The 18401-nt window shown below is 45.5% G+C and overlaps 1 protein-coding gene and 1 pseudogene across 1 annotated transcript in view; one reads left to right on the forward strand and one right to left on the reverse strand.

The window, feature by feature from the left end:
- Positions 1-363: 363 nt before the first annotated feature.
- The window catches only part of ZNF367 (zinc finger protein 367), a 31865-nt gene continuing 13827 nt past the window's right edge, over positions 364-18401 (forward strand). The window contains exon 1 of the mRNA XM_030799252.1: positions 364-2626. Within this exon, the coding sequence (XP_030655112.1) occupies positions 2216-2626 (411 nt within the window). The 5' untranslated portion in view covers positions 364-2215. The remainder of the gene's footprint in view (positions 2627-18401) is intronic.
- Positions 10340-10993, reverse strand: LOC100599437 (annotated as a pseudogene).

Here is an 18401-nt window from a genome sequence, read left to right on the forward strand (position 1 = left end):
AACGGAACCGAGAAATGTGTGAGTCCCATTTTTCAGCCTTTTCCTCCTTTTGCTCAGCAGACACTGAGATATAATCCACAGGCAGTACAGACTTATTCTTCCAAAGGATTTATTATGTAATCTTGTACAAGCCTCAACTTTTCTCATTTATAAAATGGGAAAAATATCTTCTTTACCCAATTGTTGAGTGAACTGTGAAACATCCATATGTATTATTGTGTATCAGTACATATATGCTATTTTTGTAGTAGGTCTCCAGAAAATGGAGGCTATACACTGTTTCATTTCTTAAAAGGATACTCTCACTTGGTTCAAAGTTCAAAAGATACAAAGAGTTATATGTTGTATTTCTTGAAATCTTTTCACTTCTGTTCCCAGCCACATAATTTCCCTCCATGATCCATGTTTCTTTTCCATCTTGACAGATATTTTACGTACTTCTAAAAGTAAAAACGTACATTTTTCCCACTTTAACAATTTTACATAAAATCACACTATTGCTTGTTTTGCCTTTTAAAATAAAAATACATTTTTGAAATTGTTCATATCAGTACACAGAGTTTCCTTTGTTTTTAAACAATTGTGGCTTAATTTAGGCATAGCTGTGCATTTGTGTGTCTTTCACAGAGAGAAAAGCTATTCAGCTTAGTTATCTGTTATTATGCAGTCGTGTTCTAACTTAGCTACCAATTCTAACCCTTAACCAACGGATATTCATTCATCCATTCAACATTTATTGAGCCCCTACCGCGAGTCAGGCGGTGCCTGGGAATCTGTATTCCCAAGAACAAAAGGCAGCTCCCCAGGCCACATCTAGCGGGTAAGAAGCTGGGCACCCCCTCCGCCCGGTCCTTCCTCTGCGGCCTGCGAGCCCCACCCGGGCCGCGGTCGGCGCCCGCCAGGCGGGGCTGGGGAGAGGCGGGCAGAGGACGTTGGGCTCCGCGCGTCCCGGCGCGAGTACGAGGACGCGGCAGGTGGGGGCCGAGCAGAGTGGGGCGCTGCCCCGACCCCCGGAGCAGCCGCTCGGTAGAGCGGGGTCGTCGGGGTGCGGGGATCCCCGAGGCAATTTCGGGGCATCAGTCCACGGTGATAGTGGACACTCGCCCGGCGCTTGTAGCCTCCGCGCCGCGAGCGGCCCGCAGGGACTTCGGAGGCTACTTTCTGAACTCTCTCCCCTTTCCACAGATGGGGAACCGGAGACCCACAATCGGCCCAGGGGAGTCAGGGCGGTGCTGACAGGGCTGGTTCACAGCGCGTGCAACAGCTGAGCAGACGGAACTCGATTAAGTAACCAGGCACGCCAGGTGCCCACCAGGACCTCGGGCAGCAGAGACTTCAGCCGCCGGGCGGGTGGTGGTACCGAGGGCGGGGCGGGTGGCGGGGCCCCAGCCCTTTAAACTCCCTGCGCGCGGGAACCGCGGCCCAACAACCAACGGCGGGCGGGGCCGAGCGGGGCGCGCGCCTCCACCGCCCAACGATCACCCCCCCGACCCCGCCCCGCCGCTGTCCAATCAGCCGCCCTCTTGCCGCCCTCCCCGCCCTCCCCGTTTCCCTGGCCCGGACGAACCACGCGGAGGGACAGCGGGGCGGGGCGGCAGGCGGGTGTGTCCGGGCGAGTGCAGACGCCGCGCGCTCCACTGGAGTTTCGAACGCTGTTGGCCCTCCAGATAGAAAAAAATATAAGAGCGGCGGCCAATGGCGAGGTGGGAAGGACCCGCGCGCAGACCCGGCCCCGCCCCGGCCGGCTGGAAAGAAGGCCAGGCCTGGCCATTGGCTCGCGCCGCCTGTCACTCGCCGGTGCGGCCAGCGGGCAGCGGCCTCGCGGTGACTGGTTCCGCCCAGGCGCGAAATGTAACGCGGGAAAAGCCGGGGCAGGCACCGCGGCGGCAGGTTGTTATTTTTGGGGGCTCAGCGCCGCGCGTCCTGCTTTCCTGTCACCGCAAGGGCCGGGCCGCCCGCTGCTTCCCACCGCTGCAGCCTGCGCTGCGGAGTACAAAGAGCGGAGGGCGCGCTTGACCTGGGGCTGGGGTCCAGCCCTGCCGGCCGGTGCCGTCCGCTCAACTCGTTAGGTGGCTGCTGCGCAGGATTCCGGGAAACGTCCGTCTGCCATGAGCCGGCAGGACTGAGCCGGCGACTCGGAGCAGAGCGAGCGAGGGGCAGAGCGGTGCTCAAGAGTGCGGCCCGGGGCCGCCGGAGCTGCGGGTCGGGCCGGGCGATGATCCGGGGCGTCGAGGCACCCATGGCGGAGAACCCGCCGCCGCCCGTCATCTTCTGCCACGACTCCCCGAAGCGGGTGCTGGTGTCGGTCATCAGGACGACCCCGATCAAGCCAACGTGCGGCGGTGGAGGGGAGCCGGAGCCGCCGCCGCCGCTCATCCCCACCAGCCCCGGCTTCAGCGACTTCATGGTGTACCCGTGGCGCTGGGGCGAGAACGCACACAACGTGACGCTCAGCCCCGGGGCCGCGGGGGCCGCCGCCTCGGCCGCCCTGCCTGCCGCCGCAGCCGCCGAGCACTCGGGGCTTCGTGGCCGGGGCGCGCCCCCGCCCGCCGCCTCGGCCTCCGCCGCTGCCTCGGGAGGTGAGGACGAGGAGGAAGCGAGCAGCCCAGACAGCGGCCACCTCAAGGTGAGCGGCGCGGGCGGGCGGGACGCGGGGCAGCCGGGGCCCGTTAACGGCGCGGCGGGCGGGGCGGGGTTGAAAACGCGAGGTCGATCCGGCCAAGGCAGGGGCTGCGGCTGACAGGATGCTGACGTCACTGCCGCGCGCCAAAAACCGGCCCCAGTCGGGGGGGGGGGCTGTCACGTGACAGGCGGGAGCGGCGCGGGAGACAGTCCTTGCGGCAGGTGCAGTGGGCGGGAGCGCGGCCCGGGGTCGCCGGGGAGGCCGGGTCAACGGCCACTGCCATCCTCCCGGCGGGCTGCTGAGTCCTCAGTTCCGAGAGGAAAGGAGGGGGATGAGGGCCTTGAGTTGTTCCACCGAGTGCGAGAGGGAAGGGAGTGCACAGTGTCTGCTCCATTACTGCAGATCGCCCTGGCCCTGTTAAATGATGCCCTGCAGAGACAGCCGAAGAGCAAGAAAGGACTTCTGGGCCTGTTCTGCGGCTGAAGTTGTGCCTTCGCTGCCTTTCATTTATCCAGCATACTACTTTCTAGGTGTTGAGAGCACATAGTGGAATGGGACGCTAAAATTGCTTGCAGTCTCCGACTGCTTAAAGCTGGGAAGGTTGTTACCACTGGTTCAAACCTATTTTACAGATCAGGCAGCTGGGGCTTACAGTGATTAGTGAGGCGACCTCCCCACGATCGCACAGCTCAGTAGTGGAAGAGCGGGGACTAGGTCGAGGTTTTGTCCTGCATGTGTTTGGGGTGACTTTCTGCTGACTTATACTGAACTCTGTAGACTGTAAGCTCCAGGTGAGCCAGGAGTATTTCTATCTGGAAGACTATATGACTTTACTACCTTACATTCTGTAAATGCTCAATAAAGGTGCTCAAAAAATATTTGTGTAATGAATGAATGGTGCTAACAGAAGGGTAATATCCAGGTTCCATTTGTTAAGTGGCTATATAAGATAAGCAATTTGCAAGAGGTAACAAGTAAATCACATAGTGGATAACTGCATCTGTGCCAGCACATAATGTATAAGTTGAAACGAGTTTGATCGTTTTACATGCAGTCACAAGGATGTTGAAACTACACTGTTTGGGTTTTGAGGAAATTGATACATTTTATGTGGCGTTATTATTAAATAACGATAAAGTTATAAAACTATAGGTTTTTATACACTTCAGCTCTTGAAACTGTACCTCAGTAAACATTTAAAAGAATAGAACCTGGGCCGGGTGCGGTGGCTCACACCTGTAATCCCAGAACTTTGCGAGGCAGAGGCGGGCGGATCACGAGGTCAGGAGATCAAGACCATCCTGGCTAACACGGTGAAACCCTGTTTCTACTAAAAATACAAAAAATTAGCCGGTCTTGGTGGCGGGCGCCTGTAGTCCCAGCCACTCGGGAGGCTGAGGCAGGAGAATGGCGTGAACCCGGGAGGCGGAGCTTGCAGGGAGCTGAGATCAGGCCACTGCACTCCAGCCTGTGCAAAAGAGCGAGAATCCGTCTCAAAAAAAAAACCAAAAAACAAAAACATAACAGAGCCTGGTGAGGTGGCTCATGCCTATAATCCCTTCAGGAGGCTGAGGCTGGAGAATCACTTGAGACCAGGAGTTCAAGACCAGCCTGGGCAACATAGTGAGACCCCATCTGGCGGCCTGCACCTATATTCCCAGCTACATGGGAGGCTGAGGCAGGAGGATCACTTGAGACCAGGAGTTTGAGGCTACAGTGAGACATGATAGTACCACGGCACTTCAGCCTGGGTGACAAAGCAAGACCTCAACTCTAACAAAAATTGAAGAAACTTGCCGGATGCAGTGGCTCATGCCTGTAATCGTAGCACTTTGGGAGGCTGAGGCGGGTGTATCACCTGAGGTCCAGGAGTTCGAGACCAGCCTGACCAACATGGTGAAACCCTGTCTCTCCTAAAAATATAAAAATTAGCCGGACGTGGTGGCGGGCGCCCGTAATCCCAGGTACTCGGCAGGCTGAGGCAAGAGAATTGCTAGAACTCGGGAGGCGGCGGTTGCAGTGAGCCGAGATTGCACCATTGCACTCCAGCCTGGGGGACAGAGTGAGACTCCGTCTCGAAAAAAAAAAAAAAAAAATGAAGAAACTAACGATAGAAGCGTTGATAGTATTGCTGAGTATTACTAAAGGCTACAGTTGCTGTTGGGCTGCCTCTAGGTAGCCCCTAGTGAGATGTAAGATGGATGGGTATCCACCGGGCGCAGTGGCTCACGCCTGTAATCCAAGCACTTTGGGAGACCGAGGCAGGTGGATCACAAGGTCGGGAGACAGAGACCATCCTGGCTAACATAGTGAAACTCTGTTTCTACTAAAAATACAAAAAAAAAAAATTGACCAGGGGTGGTGGCTGGCGCCTGTAGTCCCAGCTACTCGGGAGGCTGAGGCAGGAGAATGGCGTGAACCTGGGAGGCGGAGCTTGCAGCGAGCTGAGTTCGTACCACTGCACTCCAGCCTGGGCAACAGAGCAAGACTCTGTCTCAGGGAAAAAAAAAAAAAAAATTTGGATGGGTATCCTAGATATTTTTGTGTTAACCATTTATAAGTTTTAGTCTTTTTAAAAAAACACTAAATTAGATTATGTAGTTGAACAATATAAAGGCATACATTCATAAGTTCTCGTGTAAGATTTTGCCTTTATGGTTTTATTCTTATAGATTAATCTATTTCTGGATCACCCAAGAAGATTGTTATATAGATGAAATCTATAGGTATGTTGTTTTTGGCCTAAAACAGACTTATCTTTACCCAGACATTTTATAAAAATTGCTAACTGTGGCCAGGCGCGGAGGCTCACGCCTGTAATCCCAGCACTTTGGGAGGCTGAGGCCAGGGCCGGCTGGTCACGAGGTCAAGAGATCGAGACCATCCTGGCCAACATGGTGAAACCCTGTCTCTACTAAAAATACAAAAATTAGCTGGGTGTGGTGGCACACGCCTGTAGTCCCAGCTACTCGGGAGGCTAAGGCAGGAGAATCACTTGAACCCTGGAGGTGGAGGTTGCAGTGAGCCGAGATCCCACCACTGCACTCGAGCCTGGCCACAGTGAGACTCCGTCTTAAAAAAAAAAAAAAAAAAAAAAAAAAATTGCTAACAAGATGCATGGGTTTGAATTGTATTTCCATGCTGTATACCTCTTTTCAGAGGTAAAGTATACCAGCAGTTGTAAAAAACATGTAAAAATGAAATGGCTGTTTTATATTTCTGCTTTTTTCCTTTCTCATGTAAGTTTTTCCTCTTGTAACTTTCATAAATTATTTAGTAAATTGATTTGAATATGTCTTTCTGTTGATGAAGCAATCCACATGCAGCTCCAAAAATTCATTTATTTAGCTTTCCCACCGTAAGACAGAAGGGTCTGGAATATACCTTTATTTAAGAAAGTTGCTAGACTAAGCTTTGTGGGGGCAAGAAAGAAAAAGAAAAAAATAAGGAAGTTGCTTAGTTTGATTTGTGGTCAATACACTGAACTACAAAGATAGAGAGTCCCAGCCCGTTTTACTGTTTTGCTTCTTTAAAGTACTTGTAGTTCTTTATCTCCATGTGCATCATCGGGGAATTGTGCTGAGTCTGCTCATTTTTGGGGAAGACAGGAGACAAGTTTGTAATATAGCCAGTGCCAATAACATGCTCCCAATATGCCACATAGAGGCACTAACAGCTGTGGGTTTGAGAACAACATTTGCGTTCATTTACTGTCTATTCTTTGTCACTGCTCCCAGGGGAGGTGTCAGCGTCTGAGTCCTGCACACCCTGTGTCAGCTTGCTGTTTTGTTTGTTCCTGCCCAACACTGCCTCCCTCGCCTGTGGGAACACCTACCAGCTTATTTTGGCTGCTCATCACACGATTGCTTAGCACTGTTGGCATATAATTATATATTATCTTCTTCTGGATTGTAGAATTCTGAGAGGGAAGAAAGCAGGTCTAACTGCCTTCTGCCACAGGTTGTTCCAAGGCTCCCCACCTTGTCCCTGTGCTCTCTACTCAGACTGCATTTGAAGTTACTTCTTCACTGGGGCTGGTGGGGTCTGACTTCTCAGATACTATTCACCCTGCAGGATGTACCGGCTGCCTATCCTGCTTCCCTTTTCTGTGTCACCTGAACACTTCAAAACCTAGACTGTACATACTGTTACGAATACCTGATTTTTAAATACTTTATACATAATACATAAATTCATACTATTTATGAATAGTAATGTTTGAGCACCATGTTAAACCTAACATCATGTTAACATAGTAGGCACTAATTATTGCCTGACACAGAGTAAGCATTTCATAATGTTAGCAGCAAACTGCTGGGCTCTGTGTTGAGCATTTTGAATTCTTTAATTCATTTTATCCTGTTTACCTGATGAGGAATGAGAAATTAGAGTCCCCAAGACAAAGTCTAGTTAAGATTGTATGGTAAGTGGCAGAACTGATTGGAACCTTCTAGAGTCCCTGTTCTTAGTCCCTATACTACACTGCTCCTGGGACTATCACATGTAAATGGACTTCAGGGGTTTATTTTTGTTTTTTAAATATTAAGCTGATATAAGTAGACATAAGAAATACATATTATTGGCCGGGCATGCTGGCTCATGCCTGTAATCCCAGCACTTTGAGAGGCCAGGGTGGATGGATCACTTGAGGCCAGGAGTTTGAGACCAGCCTGGCCAACATGGTGAAACCCTGTCTCTACTAAAAATACAAAAAAATTAGCCGGGCGTGGTGGTGCACACCTATAGTCTCGGCTACTTGGGAGGCTGAGGCATGAGAATCCCATGAACCCGGGAGGCGGAGGTTGCAATGAGCTGAGATTGCGCCACTGCACTCCAGCCTGGGCAACTAGGCGAGATTCTGTCTCAAAGAAAAAAACAGAAAAAAGAAATACATACTATGTATTGCTTATCTATGTCTCAATTGAGATGCTTTATAAGAGTGCACGCAATTCAGTAAACTGGAATTAAAACTTGAGAAGTTGTGAAGATAGGTCAGGATAGGAAGTAGGAAGTTACAAGTTAGGAAGCATGTATGCAAGTCATGGGAAGTTTGTATCTAAATCTGAATGTGAAAAGGTTCACACGCCTCCCTCTGAGACCTATTTTTGTTTTCCTTCTAGGTTGTGCTTGTGCCCTTTATTTGAATTCTACTTATAAAAATGTGTCAAGGACTTTTAGGTTTTTTAGTTATCACATGACTAAACACTTTCAAAATCACTAATCCAGCTTCTAGGGGTATGCAGATTGTTTTTAAAATTATAATTATTAAGGTATGCAAAAGTTTTTGGCAATTTAATACTTTTGTGTTGTGAATCGTCAACAGTGTTGACAAGATTTGTCCTTAGCCTCCAGGTGCACTTGGCTGCTGAGTGTAACACTCTATAATTGTCTGAAGATGCCTAGAAACATGGTTTTCTCATTGTTTCTCATTGGAATTACAGACACGCCACTACAGCCAGCTAATTTTTTGTATTTTTAGTAGAGACAGGGTTTCACCATGTTGGCCAGGATGGTCTCGATCTCCTGACCTCGTGATCTATTTGCCTCGACCTCCCAAAGTGCTGGGATTACAGGCATGAACCACCGTGCCTGGCCTGTGGTTTTTAATTGACCTGATTTCATGTTCTATTTCTTTCTTAACAGAATCAGCTGCTATTTTTATTGATCACAGATGCTATATTCTTTTATATTTATTTTGTACTTATTAAAACAATTATTCATGATATGACCATAACCAGCAATAATCCATGAAATTATTGTGGCTTAATAAATGATGGCAATAAAGATTTCATTCCTGTGTAGCTCCTTCTGACTCTGGGTTAATAATTTTAGCAAGCAAGACTTGAGCTATGTGTGGCTACTGAGGATCACAGCCAAGGAGTAAAGAAGATGAAAGAATTTGATGACCACCAATCATGGCCACAAGTTGATTTGTTAATTTGTACTTTAATAAGTCATGGTCCATTTAGGATCTTGCTAATTCCTGCTTCGTTATGCATGGGAATTTCTTGAGTAATTAAGTAAGGTTGATGAGCTTTTTGTTTCATCAACAGATATTTGTTACTAACCCACTGAGTCAGTTAGCTCAGGCTAAAAAGCAGGCTGCAGAATGCAACTTCAAGATGGCAATCTCAGCCTCAACATGGCTCATGTTATGTGTCCTGGGAGGGTTGACCACTGGTGTGCACCACATTCTGTTCATTCTAGGATCCTGAAGGAATCTCTCCAAGCTGGGACAGATGGGTCTCAAAGCAGAGAGAAAACAGAGATGGTAGAACCATACGTTGTATTAGTCCATTTTGCATTGCTATAAAAGAATACCTGAAGGTGGGTCATTTATGAGGAAAACAGGTTTATTTGGCTTGTAGTTCTGCAGGCTGTACCAGAAGCATGGCACTAGAATCTGCTTCTGGTGAGGGACCTCAGGGAGCTTCAAATCATGGCAGAAGGCAAAGGGGAGCAGGTTTCACATGGTGAGAGAGGGAACAAGAGGGAGGGGAGGAAGTGACAGGCTTTTTTTTACAGTCAGATCTCATGGTAACAATATGAGCGAGGACAGCATCTAGATGTTCATGAGGGATCTGTCTTTATGACCCAGACACGTTCCACTGGGCTCCGCCTCCAATACTGGGGATCAAATTTCAACATGAGATTTGGAGGGGACAAACATCCAAACTACACATGCTATTTTCACTCACATTTTATTGGCCAAAGCAAGTCATGTGGCTAAGTTGCACTCTGGACCCACAGCGAAAGGGGCAGTGAATGTTTTTGCAATAATATCTGCCACAGTGCCTTCTCACATTTTAAAAATTGTGGCAAAAACTCCATAATATTTACTACCCTAACCATTTTTAAGTATATAGTACAGTAGTGTTGACTATGTGTAAACGGTTGTGCAACAAGTTCCTAGAATTTATTCATCTTGTAAAACAAACTCTATACTCACTGAACTTGCCTTCCGCCCGCCGCCCCTCCAGTCCCTGGCAACCACCACTCTTCTAAGAGTTTGATGACCTCAGATACCTCGTATAGGTAAAATTATGCAGTATTTGCCTTTTTGTCACTGGTTTGTTTTACTTAGCATAATTTCCTAAAGGTTCATCCATGTTATGGCATATGGCAGGATTTCCATCTTTCTGAAGGCTGAGTAGTACTCTATTGTTACTAACACACTGAGTTTGCTTAGGCTAGACTGTATATAGCACTATTTATTCATTCATCAGTGAGTGGACATTTGAGTTGCTATCCATTGTGAATAATGCTGCAGTGAACACAGATGTGCAAATATCTCTTTGAGATTCTGTTTTCATTTCTTTTGGGTATATAGCCTTCCCACATTCTATTTTTTAAAAAATATTTATTATTTATTTATTTATTATACTTTAAGTTCTAGGGTACATGCGCACAACGTGCAGGTTTGTTACATATTTATACATGTGCCATGTTGGTGTGCTGCACCCATTAACTCATCATTTACATTAGGTATATCTCCTAATGCTATCCGTCCCCCTCCCCCTACCCCGCGACAGGCCCGGTGTGTGATGTTCCCCTTCCTGTGTCCAACATTTATTTATTTATTTATTTATTTATTTAATGTTCCATTAAAACTTTATTTACAGAAACAGGCCATTTGCCAATATTTTAATCTATTAAAAATTACTCACGTTGGCCGGGCGCGGTGGCTCATGCCTGTAATTCCAGCACTTTGGGAGGCTAAGGCGGGCGGATCACAGAGATCGAGACTATCCTGGCTAACACGGTGAAACCCCGTCTCATTGGCCCGATGAATCTTTCATATTTAGGTGGTTTTCTTGTAAAGCCATCTCCAACAAAGCACACTTTAGTAACCATCCTCTTCCATGCCTTCTTTCTCTTTCCTGTTCGAATAACTTTTAATACTTCTCTTTCTCCCTGGGCACCTACTTTAGGCAGAGGGACTTCCCATTTTCTCACCTTCTCTTTTCATTTCTGTTTAATCATATTGGAAAGTACTTTAGCTCGAGATTGTCCCTCTCTGTCCAGCAGATAGGCAGGTACTGCTCCCTGTGGAGTCTTTTCATTATTCTTTTGTTTGGTGTTTCTCTTTTCATGCATCTTTGATAGTCTTTTTCATTTGTATTTTCTCAGCACGTCGCTGTTTATGGTAAAGCTTAGCCTTCAGACCAATCATTTTCTTTGCCTTCTTTGAACGTTCATGAGCCTCTCGACTTTTCCTTCTCTTTTTCTCATGATAATCCAAATGGTATCCATAGCGTTTACGGTGTAATTCAATATATTCGTTCTGTGGCATGGTGACAGCCGCAGAGTTGCCAGGAGCAGCCCCTGGGGTGCGAAAACGCTCTCAATTTTTGGGTCTCAAAGACCCACAAGCCCACGCCATGCAGGCCGGACAGGAAAGCTATTTATTTATTTAATAATAGAGATGGGGTCTTGCTATGTTGCCCAGGTTGGTCTCTAACTTCCGGCCTCAAGCAACCCTATCACCTCAGACTCCCAAAGTGCTGGGATTACAGATGTGAGCCACTGTGCCTGACCCCCACGTTCTTTTTTTTTTTTTTTGAGATGGAGTCTAGCTCTGTCACCCAGGCTGGAGTGCAGTGGTGCGATCTCGGCTCACTGCAAGCTTCACCTCCCGGGTTCATGCCATTCTCCTGCCTCAGCCTCCCAAGTAGCTGGGACTACAGGTGCCCGCCACCACACCCGGCTAATTTTTTGTATTTTTTTAGTAGAGACGGGGTTTCACCATGTTAGCCAGGATGGTCTCGATCTCTTGACCTTGTGATCCGCCTGCCTCAGTCTCCCAAAGTGCTGGGATTACAGACATGAGCCACCGCGCCCGGCCCCGACTGTCTTAATCATTAAAAAAGTTAACTGTAATGGCTAATGAGAATTTACCAACAAAATATTTCTTCAGTTATTAATAATTTTTAGGTGTTCCTGTTTAGTACGCTGCCTGTATCTAAAGACTAAAGGAAAAATAGGTAAAGACTTCATTAAATCTTTTGAAAACTTTCTGTAGACTTTTAGAATAAAAGTAGTAAGTGTACAACTAATTTGAATATTCATGGTATAAGACTGAAATTAGGTCATTAAGTTGTGCTAAATATAGATTTTAATATCTAAGGATTTTCTTAAAACATGATTTATCCTAGAAGATAACTCATCCATGTAGGGATTGAACTTTCCTTTCAATGTGAAAATTTGATTGAAGGGAATTTTGCTGTAGCTTATTACTATCCTTCAAGGTTTCAGGCTGATGTTTAAGTTTTTGGAAGGCTTTGAGTTTTGATACTGAAAGCCCTAAAAGCATCTTCATTTTAGATGTAGTTGTATGTGATCCTTTTATGATTCTTTTTCATGTAACTTGTATGTGTGAAAGTTCACTTAACTGGGAAACAAAGTTTCTTTCAAGTAAATGTTTATTTTATATTAGTTTTAGCCGTATAGAAAAGCTGTGAAGGTAGTACAGAGAGTTCCCATAAACTGCACACCCAGCTTCCCTGTTAACATCTTACACTAGTGTGGTACATTTGTTAGAAACTGATGAACCAATATTGATGCACTAGTATTAACTGAAGACCATAGCATATTCAGATTTCCTTAGGTTTTTCATTAATGTAAAATTACATAACATTAAATTAATCATTTTAAAGTGTAATCTAGTGACATTTAGTACATTCATAATGTTGTACAAGTTCCAAAACATTTTTATCACCTCTAAAGAAAACTTGATCTATTAGGCCATGATTCCCTGTTCCCTACTACATGCAAACCTTGGAAACCAACAACCTACTTTCTGTCTCTATGGATTTACCTATTCTGGATATTTCATTAAATGAAATCACATAATATGTTGCCTTTTGTGTTTGGCTTCTTTTTTTAGCATACTGTTTTTTAGGTTCATCCACTTTGTAGCACATATTATTTTCATGGTTGAATAATTTCATTATATATGTATACATATTCCATTGTGTATGTATATGTATATATATGATATCGATACAAAACTATCAAACTTTTCCACAGTGGCTGAGCCATTTTACATTCTCATCAGTAGTATATGATGGTTCCAATTTCTCTACATTTTTTATAAAAAACTATTTCCTACTTATTTTCCTTTTTTTTTCCTCCCAGTGTAGTATAACCTGGTTGGTGCAAAGTAGTATCTTATTGTGGTTTCAATTAGCATTTTCCTAAATGATGAATAATTTTGAGTTTTTTTTTTTTTTTTTTTTTTTTGGAGACAATTTCACTCAGTTGGGCAGGTTGGAGTGCAGTGGTACGATCTCGGCTCACTGCAACCTCTGGGTTCAAGCGATTCTCCCGCCTCAGCTTCCTGAGTAGCTGGGATTACGGGCACTCGCCATCATGCCCGACTAATTTTTGTATTTTTAGTAGAAACGGGGTTTCACCATGTTGGCCAGGCTGGTCTTGAACTCCTGGCCTCAGGTGATCCACCCACCTTGGCCTCCCAAAGTGCTGGGATTACAGCCGTGAGCCACTGCGCGTGGCTGATTTTGAGCATCTTTTTATGTATTTGCTGGCCATATAACTGCATTTGTTGGCCATATAACTGCTTTGGAGAAATGTCTGTTCAAGTCATTTGCCTATTTTTTAATTGAGTTTTTTGTGTTTTTTGTTGTTGAGTTCTAAGAGGTCTTTTTATATCCTTGATACTAGGCCCTTATCAGATGTATGGTTTGCAAATAAATATCTCCCATTCTGTAGGTTGGCCTTTCGTTTTCTTCATAATGTCCTTTAATGTACAAAAGTTTTACATTTTGATTCAGTCCAATTTATTCTTTTGTTGCTTAGCTCTTGGTGCCATATCTAAGAATCCATTAAAAAAATACAAAGTCATGAAGATTCATCCCTATGTTTTCTTTTTAAGAGCATTACATTGCAGTGAGCCGAGACTGCGCCACTGCACTCCAGCCTGGGCGACAGAGCGAGACTCCGTCTCAAAAAAAAAAAAAAAAAAAAAAGAGCATTACAATCTTTTTTTTTTTTTTTTTTGAGACGGAGTCTCGCTCTGTCGCCCAGGCCTGGAGTACAGTGGCATGATCTCGGCTCACTGCAAGCTCCGCCTCCCGGGTTCACGCCATTCTCCTGCCTCAGCCTCCCGAGTAGCTGGGACTGCAGGCGCCCGCCACGACGCCCGGCTAATTTTTTGTATTTTTAGTAGAGACGGGGTTTCACCATGTTAGCCAGGATGGTCTCCATCTCCTGACCTCGTGATCCACCCGCTTCGGCCTCCCAAAGTGCTGGGATTACAGGCGTGAGCCACCGTGCCCGGCCAAGTTTTTGTATTTTTAGTAGAGACGGGGTTTCATCGTGTTAGCCGGGATGGTCTCGATCTCCTGACCTCGTTACCCGCCCGCCTCGGCCTCCCAAAGTGCTGGGATTACAGGCGTGAGCCACTGCGCCCGCCCTTGTTTTATTTTTTTGAGACAGGGTCTCACTCTGTTGCCCAGGCTGGAATGCAGTGACGTGATCTTGGCTCACTGCAACCTCTGCCTCCTGAGTAGCTGGGACTCCAGGCGCGTGCCACCCTGCTTGGCTAACTTTTTGTATTTTTGGTAGAGATGAGATTTCACCATGTTGCCCAGGCTGATCTCGAATTTTTGGGCTGAAACAATCCACCCACCTTGGTCTCCCAAAGTGCTGGGATTACAGGCATGGGCTACCGTGTCCAGCTAAGAGCTCTATAGTTTTAGTTCTTATATTTAGCTCTGTGGTACATTTTGAGTTAGCTTTTGTATATAGTGTAAGGTAGGGGTCTAACTTTATCCTTTTTGTATATGGAAATCCAGTTATTCCAGAACCATTTGTTAAAGAGACTATTCTTTCTCTGTTGAAGTTCTTGGGTCCCTTGTTGAAAATCAATTGGCCTTTCATGTATAGGTTGGTTTCTGTGCTCTAAATTTTATTTTATTGGTCTATATGTCTTTCCTTATGCCATTACCATACTGTCTTAATTGCCAGTGCTTAGTAGTAAGTTTTGAAATTGGGAAGTATGAGTCTTCCTGTTTTGTTCTCTTTTTCAAGATTGTTTTGGCTATTTGGAGCCTCCTATAATTCCATGTGAACTTAAGGATAGCCTTTTCCATTTCTGCCAAAAAAAAAAAAAAAAAAAAAAACCTTGGAATTTTAATAGAGATTGCATTGCGGCTGTAAGATTGCTTTGGATAGCATTGCTATGTTATCAATTTTAAGTCATTGAATTCCTGAATTATATCCTATAAGTTTGGTATGTTGTGTTTTTGGTATTATTTGTGTCAAGGTATTTTCTTTTTTCCCTTGTGATTTCTTCTTTGACCTTTTGGCTATTTAAGAGTGTGTTGGGCCAGGCAGGGAGGCTCACGCCTGTAATCCCAGGACTTTGGGAGGCCAAGGTGGGTGGATCACGAGGTCAGGAGTTCAAGACCAGCCTGGCCAATATGGTGAAACCCTGTCTCTACTAAAAATACAAAAATTATCTGAGTGTGGTGGCATGCACCTGTAGTCCCAGCTGCTCAGGAGGCTGAGGCAGGAGAATTGCTGGAACCCGGGAGTGGAGGTTGCAATGAGCTGAGATCATGCCACTGCACTCGGGCCTGGGCAACAGAACAAGACTCCGTTTCAAAAAAAAAAAAAGTGTGTTGTTTAATTTCTGTATATTTGTTCCTGTTTTCCTTCTGTAAAGTTTCATTCCATGTGGTCAGAGAAGATACTTGGAATGCTTTCAGTCTTTTAAAATTTATTGAGACTTTTTTGTGGTCTAACATATGGTCTATGTTGGAGAATATCTTTGTGGATCTTCTGCCTAGTTGTCTTATTCATTATTGAAAGTAGGGTATTAACTGGGCACAGGGGCTCACGCCTGTAATCCCAACACTCTGGGAGGCCGAGGTGGGCGGATCACTTGAGGCCAAGAGTTCAAGACCAGCCTGGCCAACAAGATGAAACCGTCTCTAACAAAAATACAAAAAAAAAAAAAAAAATTAGCCAGGCGTGGTGGTGGGCACTTGTAATCCCAGCTACTTAGGAGGCTGAGGCAGGAGAATCGCTTGAACCTGGGAGGTGGAGGTTGCAGTGAGCTGAGACTGTACCACTGCACTCCAGCCTGGGCAACAAGAGTGAGACCCTGTCTCAAAAAAAAAAAAAAAAAAAAAAAAGAAAGAAATAAAGGAAGTAGGATATCGAAGACTCCAGCTGCTTTTGAACTATTTCTCCTTTTAATTCTGTCACCTTTTGCAGGGGGCTCTGTTCTTAGGTGTATATGTATTTCTAAATGTTATTAAGTTTTTCTGTCCTTTCACTGTTCTTTCTTTCTTCTTTTCTTTCTTTCTTTTTTTTTGGAGATGGAGTCTAGCTCTGTCGCCAGGCTGGGGTGCAGTGGTGCGAACTCGGCTCACTGCAACCTCTGCCTTCTGGGTTCAAGCGATTCTCCTGCCTCAGCCTCCTGAGTAGCTGGGACTATAGGTGCGTGCCACCATGCCCAGCTAATTTTTGTATTTTTAGTAGAGTCGGGGTTTCACCATGTTGGCCAGGATGGTCTTGATCTCTTGACCTCGTGACCTGCCCACCTCAGCCTCCCAAAGTGCTGGAATTACAGCATGAGCCACTGTACCCGTCCTATTTTTTTTTTTTTTTTTTAAGAGATAGGGTCTTGCTCTGTTGCCCAGGCTGGAGTGCAGTGGTGTGATCATAGCTCACTATAGCCTTGAACTCCTGGGCTCAAGTGATCCTTCTGCCTCAGCCTCCTGAGTAGCTGGGACTATAGGCACACACCAATGCACCTTGCTGATTTTAAATTTTTTTTTTTTTTTTTTTTGAGATGGCATCTCACACTGTCTCCCAGGCTGCAGTGCAGAGGCGCAATCTCAGCTCACTGCAGCCTCCACCTCCCAGGTTCAAGCGATTCTCCTGCCTCAGCCTCCTGAGTAGCTGGGATTACAGGCGTGCGCCACCACACCTCGCTAATTTTTTTTTTTTTTTTGAGACAGATCTTTGCTCTTGTTGCACAGGCTGGAGTGCAATGGTGCGAATCTCGGCTCACCGCAACCTCCGCCTCCCAGGTTCAAGCAGTTCTCCTGCCTCAGCCTCCCGAGTAGCTGGGATTACAGGCATGCACCACCACGCCCAGCTAATTTTGTATTTTTAGTAGAGACAGGGTTTCTCCATGTTGAGGCTGGTCTCGAACGCTTGACCTCAGGTGATCCACCCACCTCCGCCTCCCAAAGCGCTGGGATTACAGGCTTGAGCCACTGTGCCCGGACTAATTTTTGTAGTTTTAGTAGAGGCGAGGTTTCGCCATGTTTGTCAGGCTGGTCTCGAGCTCCTGACATTGTGATCTGCCCACCTCGGCCTCCCAATCAGCTGTTAATCTTATCGAGGACCTCTTTTACATGATGAACCACTTTCTTTTCCTTTTGAGGCCTGGTCTTGTTTTGTCCCCAGGCTGAAGTCCAGTGGTGCGATCATGGCTCACTGCAGCCTTGACCTCCCAGACTCAGCTGATCCTCCTTCCTCAGCCTCCTGAGTAGCTGGGACCACAGGCGTGTACCACTACACTTGGATAATTTTTAAATTATTTGTAGAGATGGGGTCTCCTTATGTTTCCCAGGCTGGTCTCAAACTCCTGGATTCAAGTGATCCTCCTGCCTTGGCCTCCCAAAGTGTTGGGATTACAGTCTTGAGCCATGGTGCTTATCCAAGTCACTACTTTCTTGTTGCTTTCAAGATTCTTTTTGTCATTTGACAGTTTGATTACAACATGTCTTGGTGTGGATCTCTATTTTTCTTGAAGTGTATTGAGCTTCTTGGATGTTTAGATTTGTGTCTTATCAAATTTGGGAAGTTTTCCGTCATTATTTCTTCAAATATTCTTCCCTTTTCTCTCTTGCCTCTACGACTCCAGTTATATGTATGTTGGTATGCTTGATGGTGTTCCATAGGCGTCTTAGACTCTGTTGATTTCCCTTCCTTCTTTTTTCTTTCTGTTCTTCAGACTGGATAAATTCAACTGACATATCTTCAAGTTGGCTGATTGTTCTGTCAGTTCAAATCTACCATTGAAATCCTCTAGTGAAGTTTTTTTTGTTTGTTTGTTTTAGTTATTGTACTTTTCAACTCCAGAATATCTATTTGATTCTTTATAATTTCTGTCTCTTTGTTGGTTTTCTGTTTGTTGAGACATTGTTCTCCTGGTTTCTTGTCATTCTTTTTCCTTTTTCTTTTCCTTTTTTTTTTTTTTTGAGACAGGGTCTTGGCTCTATTGCCCAGGCTGGAGAGCAGTGGTGTAATCATGGCTCACTGCAGCCTTGACCTTGCAGGGTCAAGTAATTCGCACACCTCAGCCTCCCAAGTAGCTTGGGAGAAGTGCCACCATGCCTGGCTAATTTATTGAGGTTATTTCTTTTAGAGAGGGGGTCTTGCTATGTTACCCAGGCTTCTTGTTATTCTTTGTCCATCATTTCCATTAGCTCATTGAACATATTTAAGACAGTTCATTTAAAATCTTTGTCTAGTAAGTCCAATGTCTGTTCTTCTTCTCAGTCTCTTTGTGTTAATTTCTCCTGTATGTACCAAACTGTTTTTATTTCTTCACATGCTTTGTAACATTTTGTTGAAAACTGGATGTTTTGAATATTATAATGTGGTGACTCCGGAAATCAGACCCTTCCTTCTGAGTTTTTGTTGTTTGCTATGAGTTGTAGTTGTTTAGTGACTGTTCTAAACTCTTTCTAAATTCTGTGTTCTTTGTTGTGTTTGTTCTCTAAAGTCTCTTTCT

This window comes from Nomascus leucogenys, chromosome 1a (assembly GCF_006542625.1).
Source record: "Nomascus leucogenys isolate Asia chromosome 1a, Asia_NLE_v1, whole genome shotgun sequence".
Lineage (NCBI taxonomy): Eukaryota > Metazoa > Chordata > Mammalia > Primates > Hylobatidae > Nomascus > Nomascus leucogenys.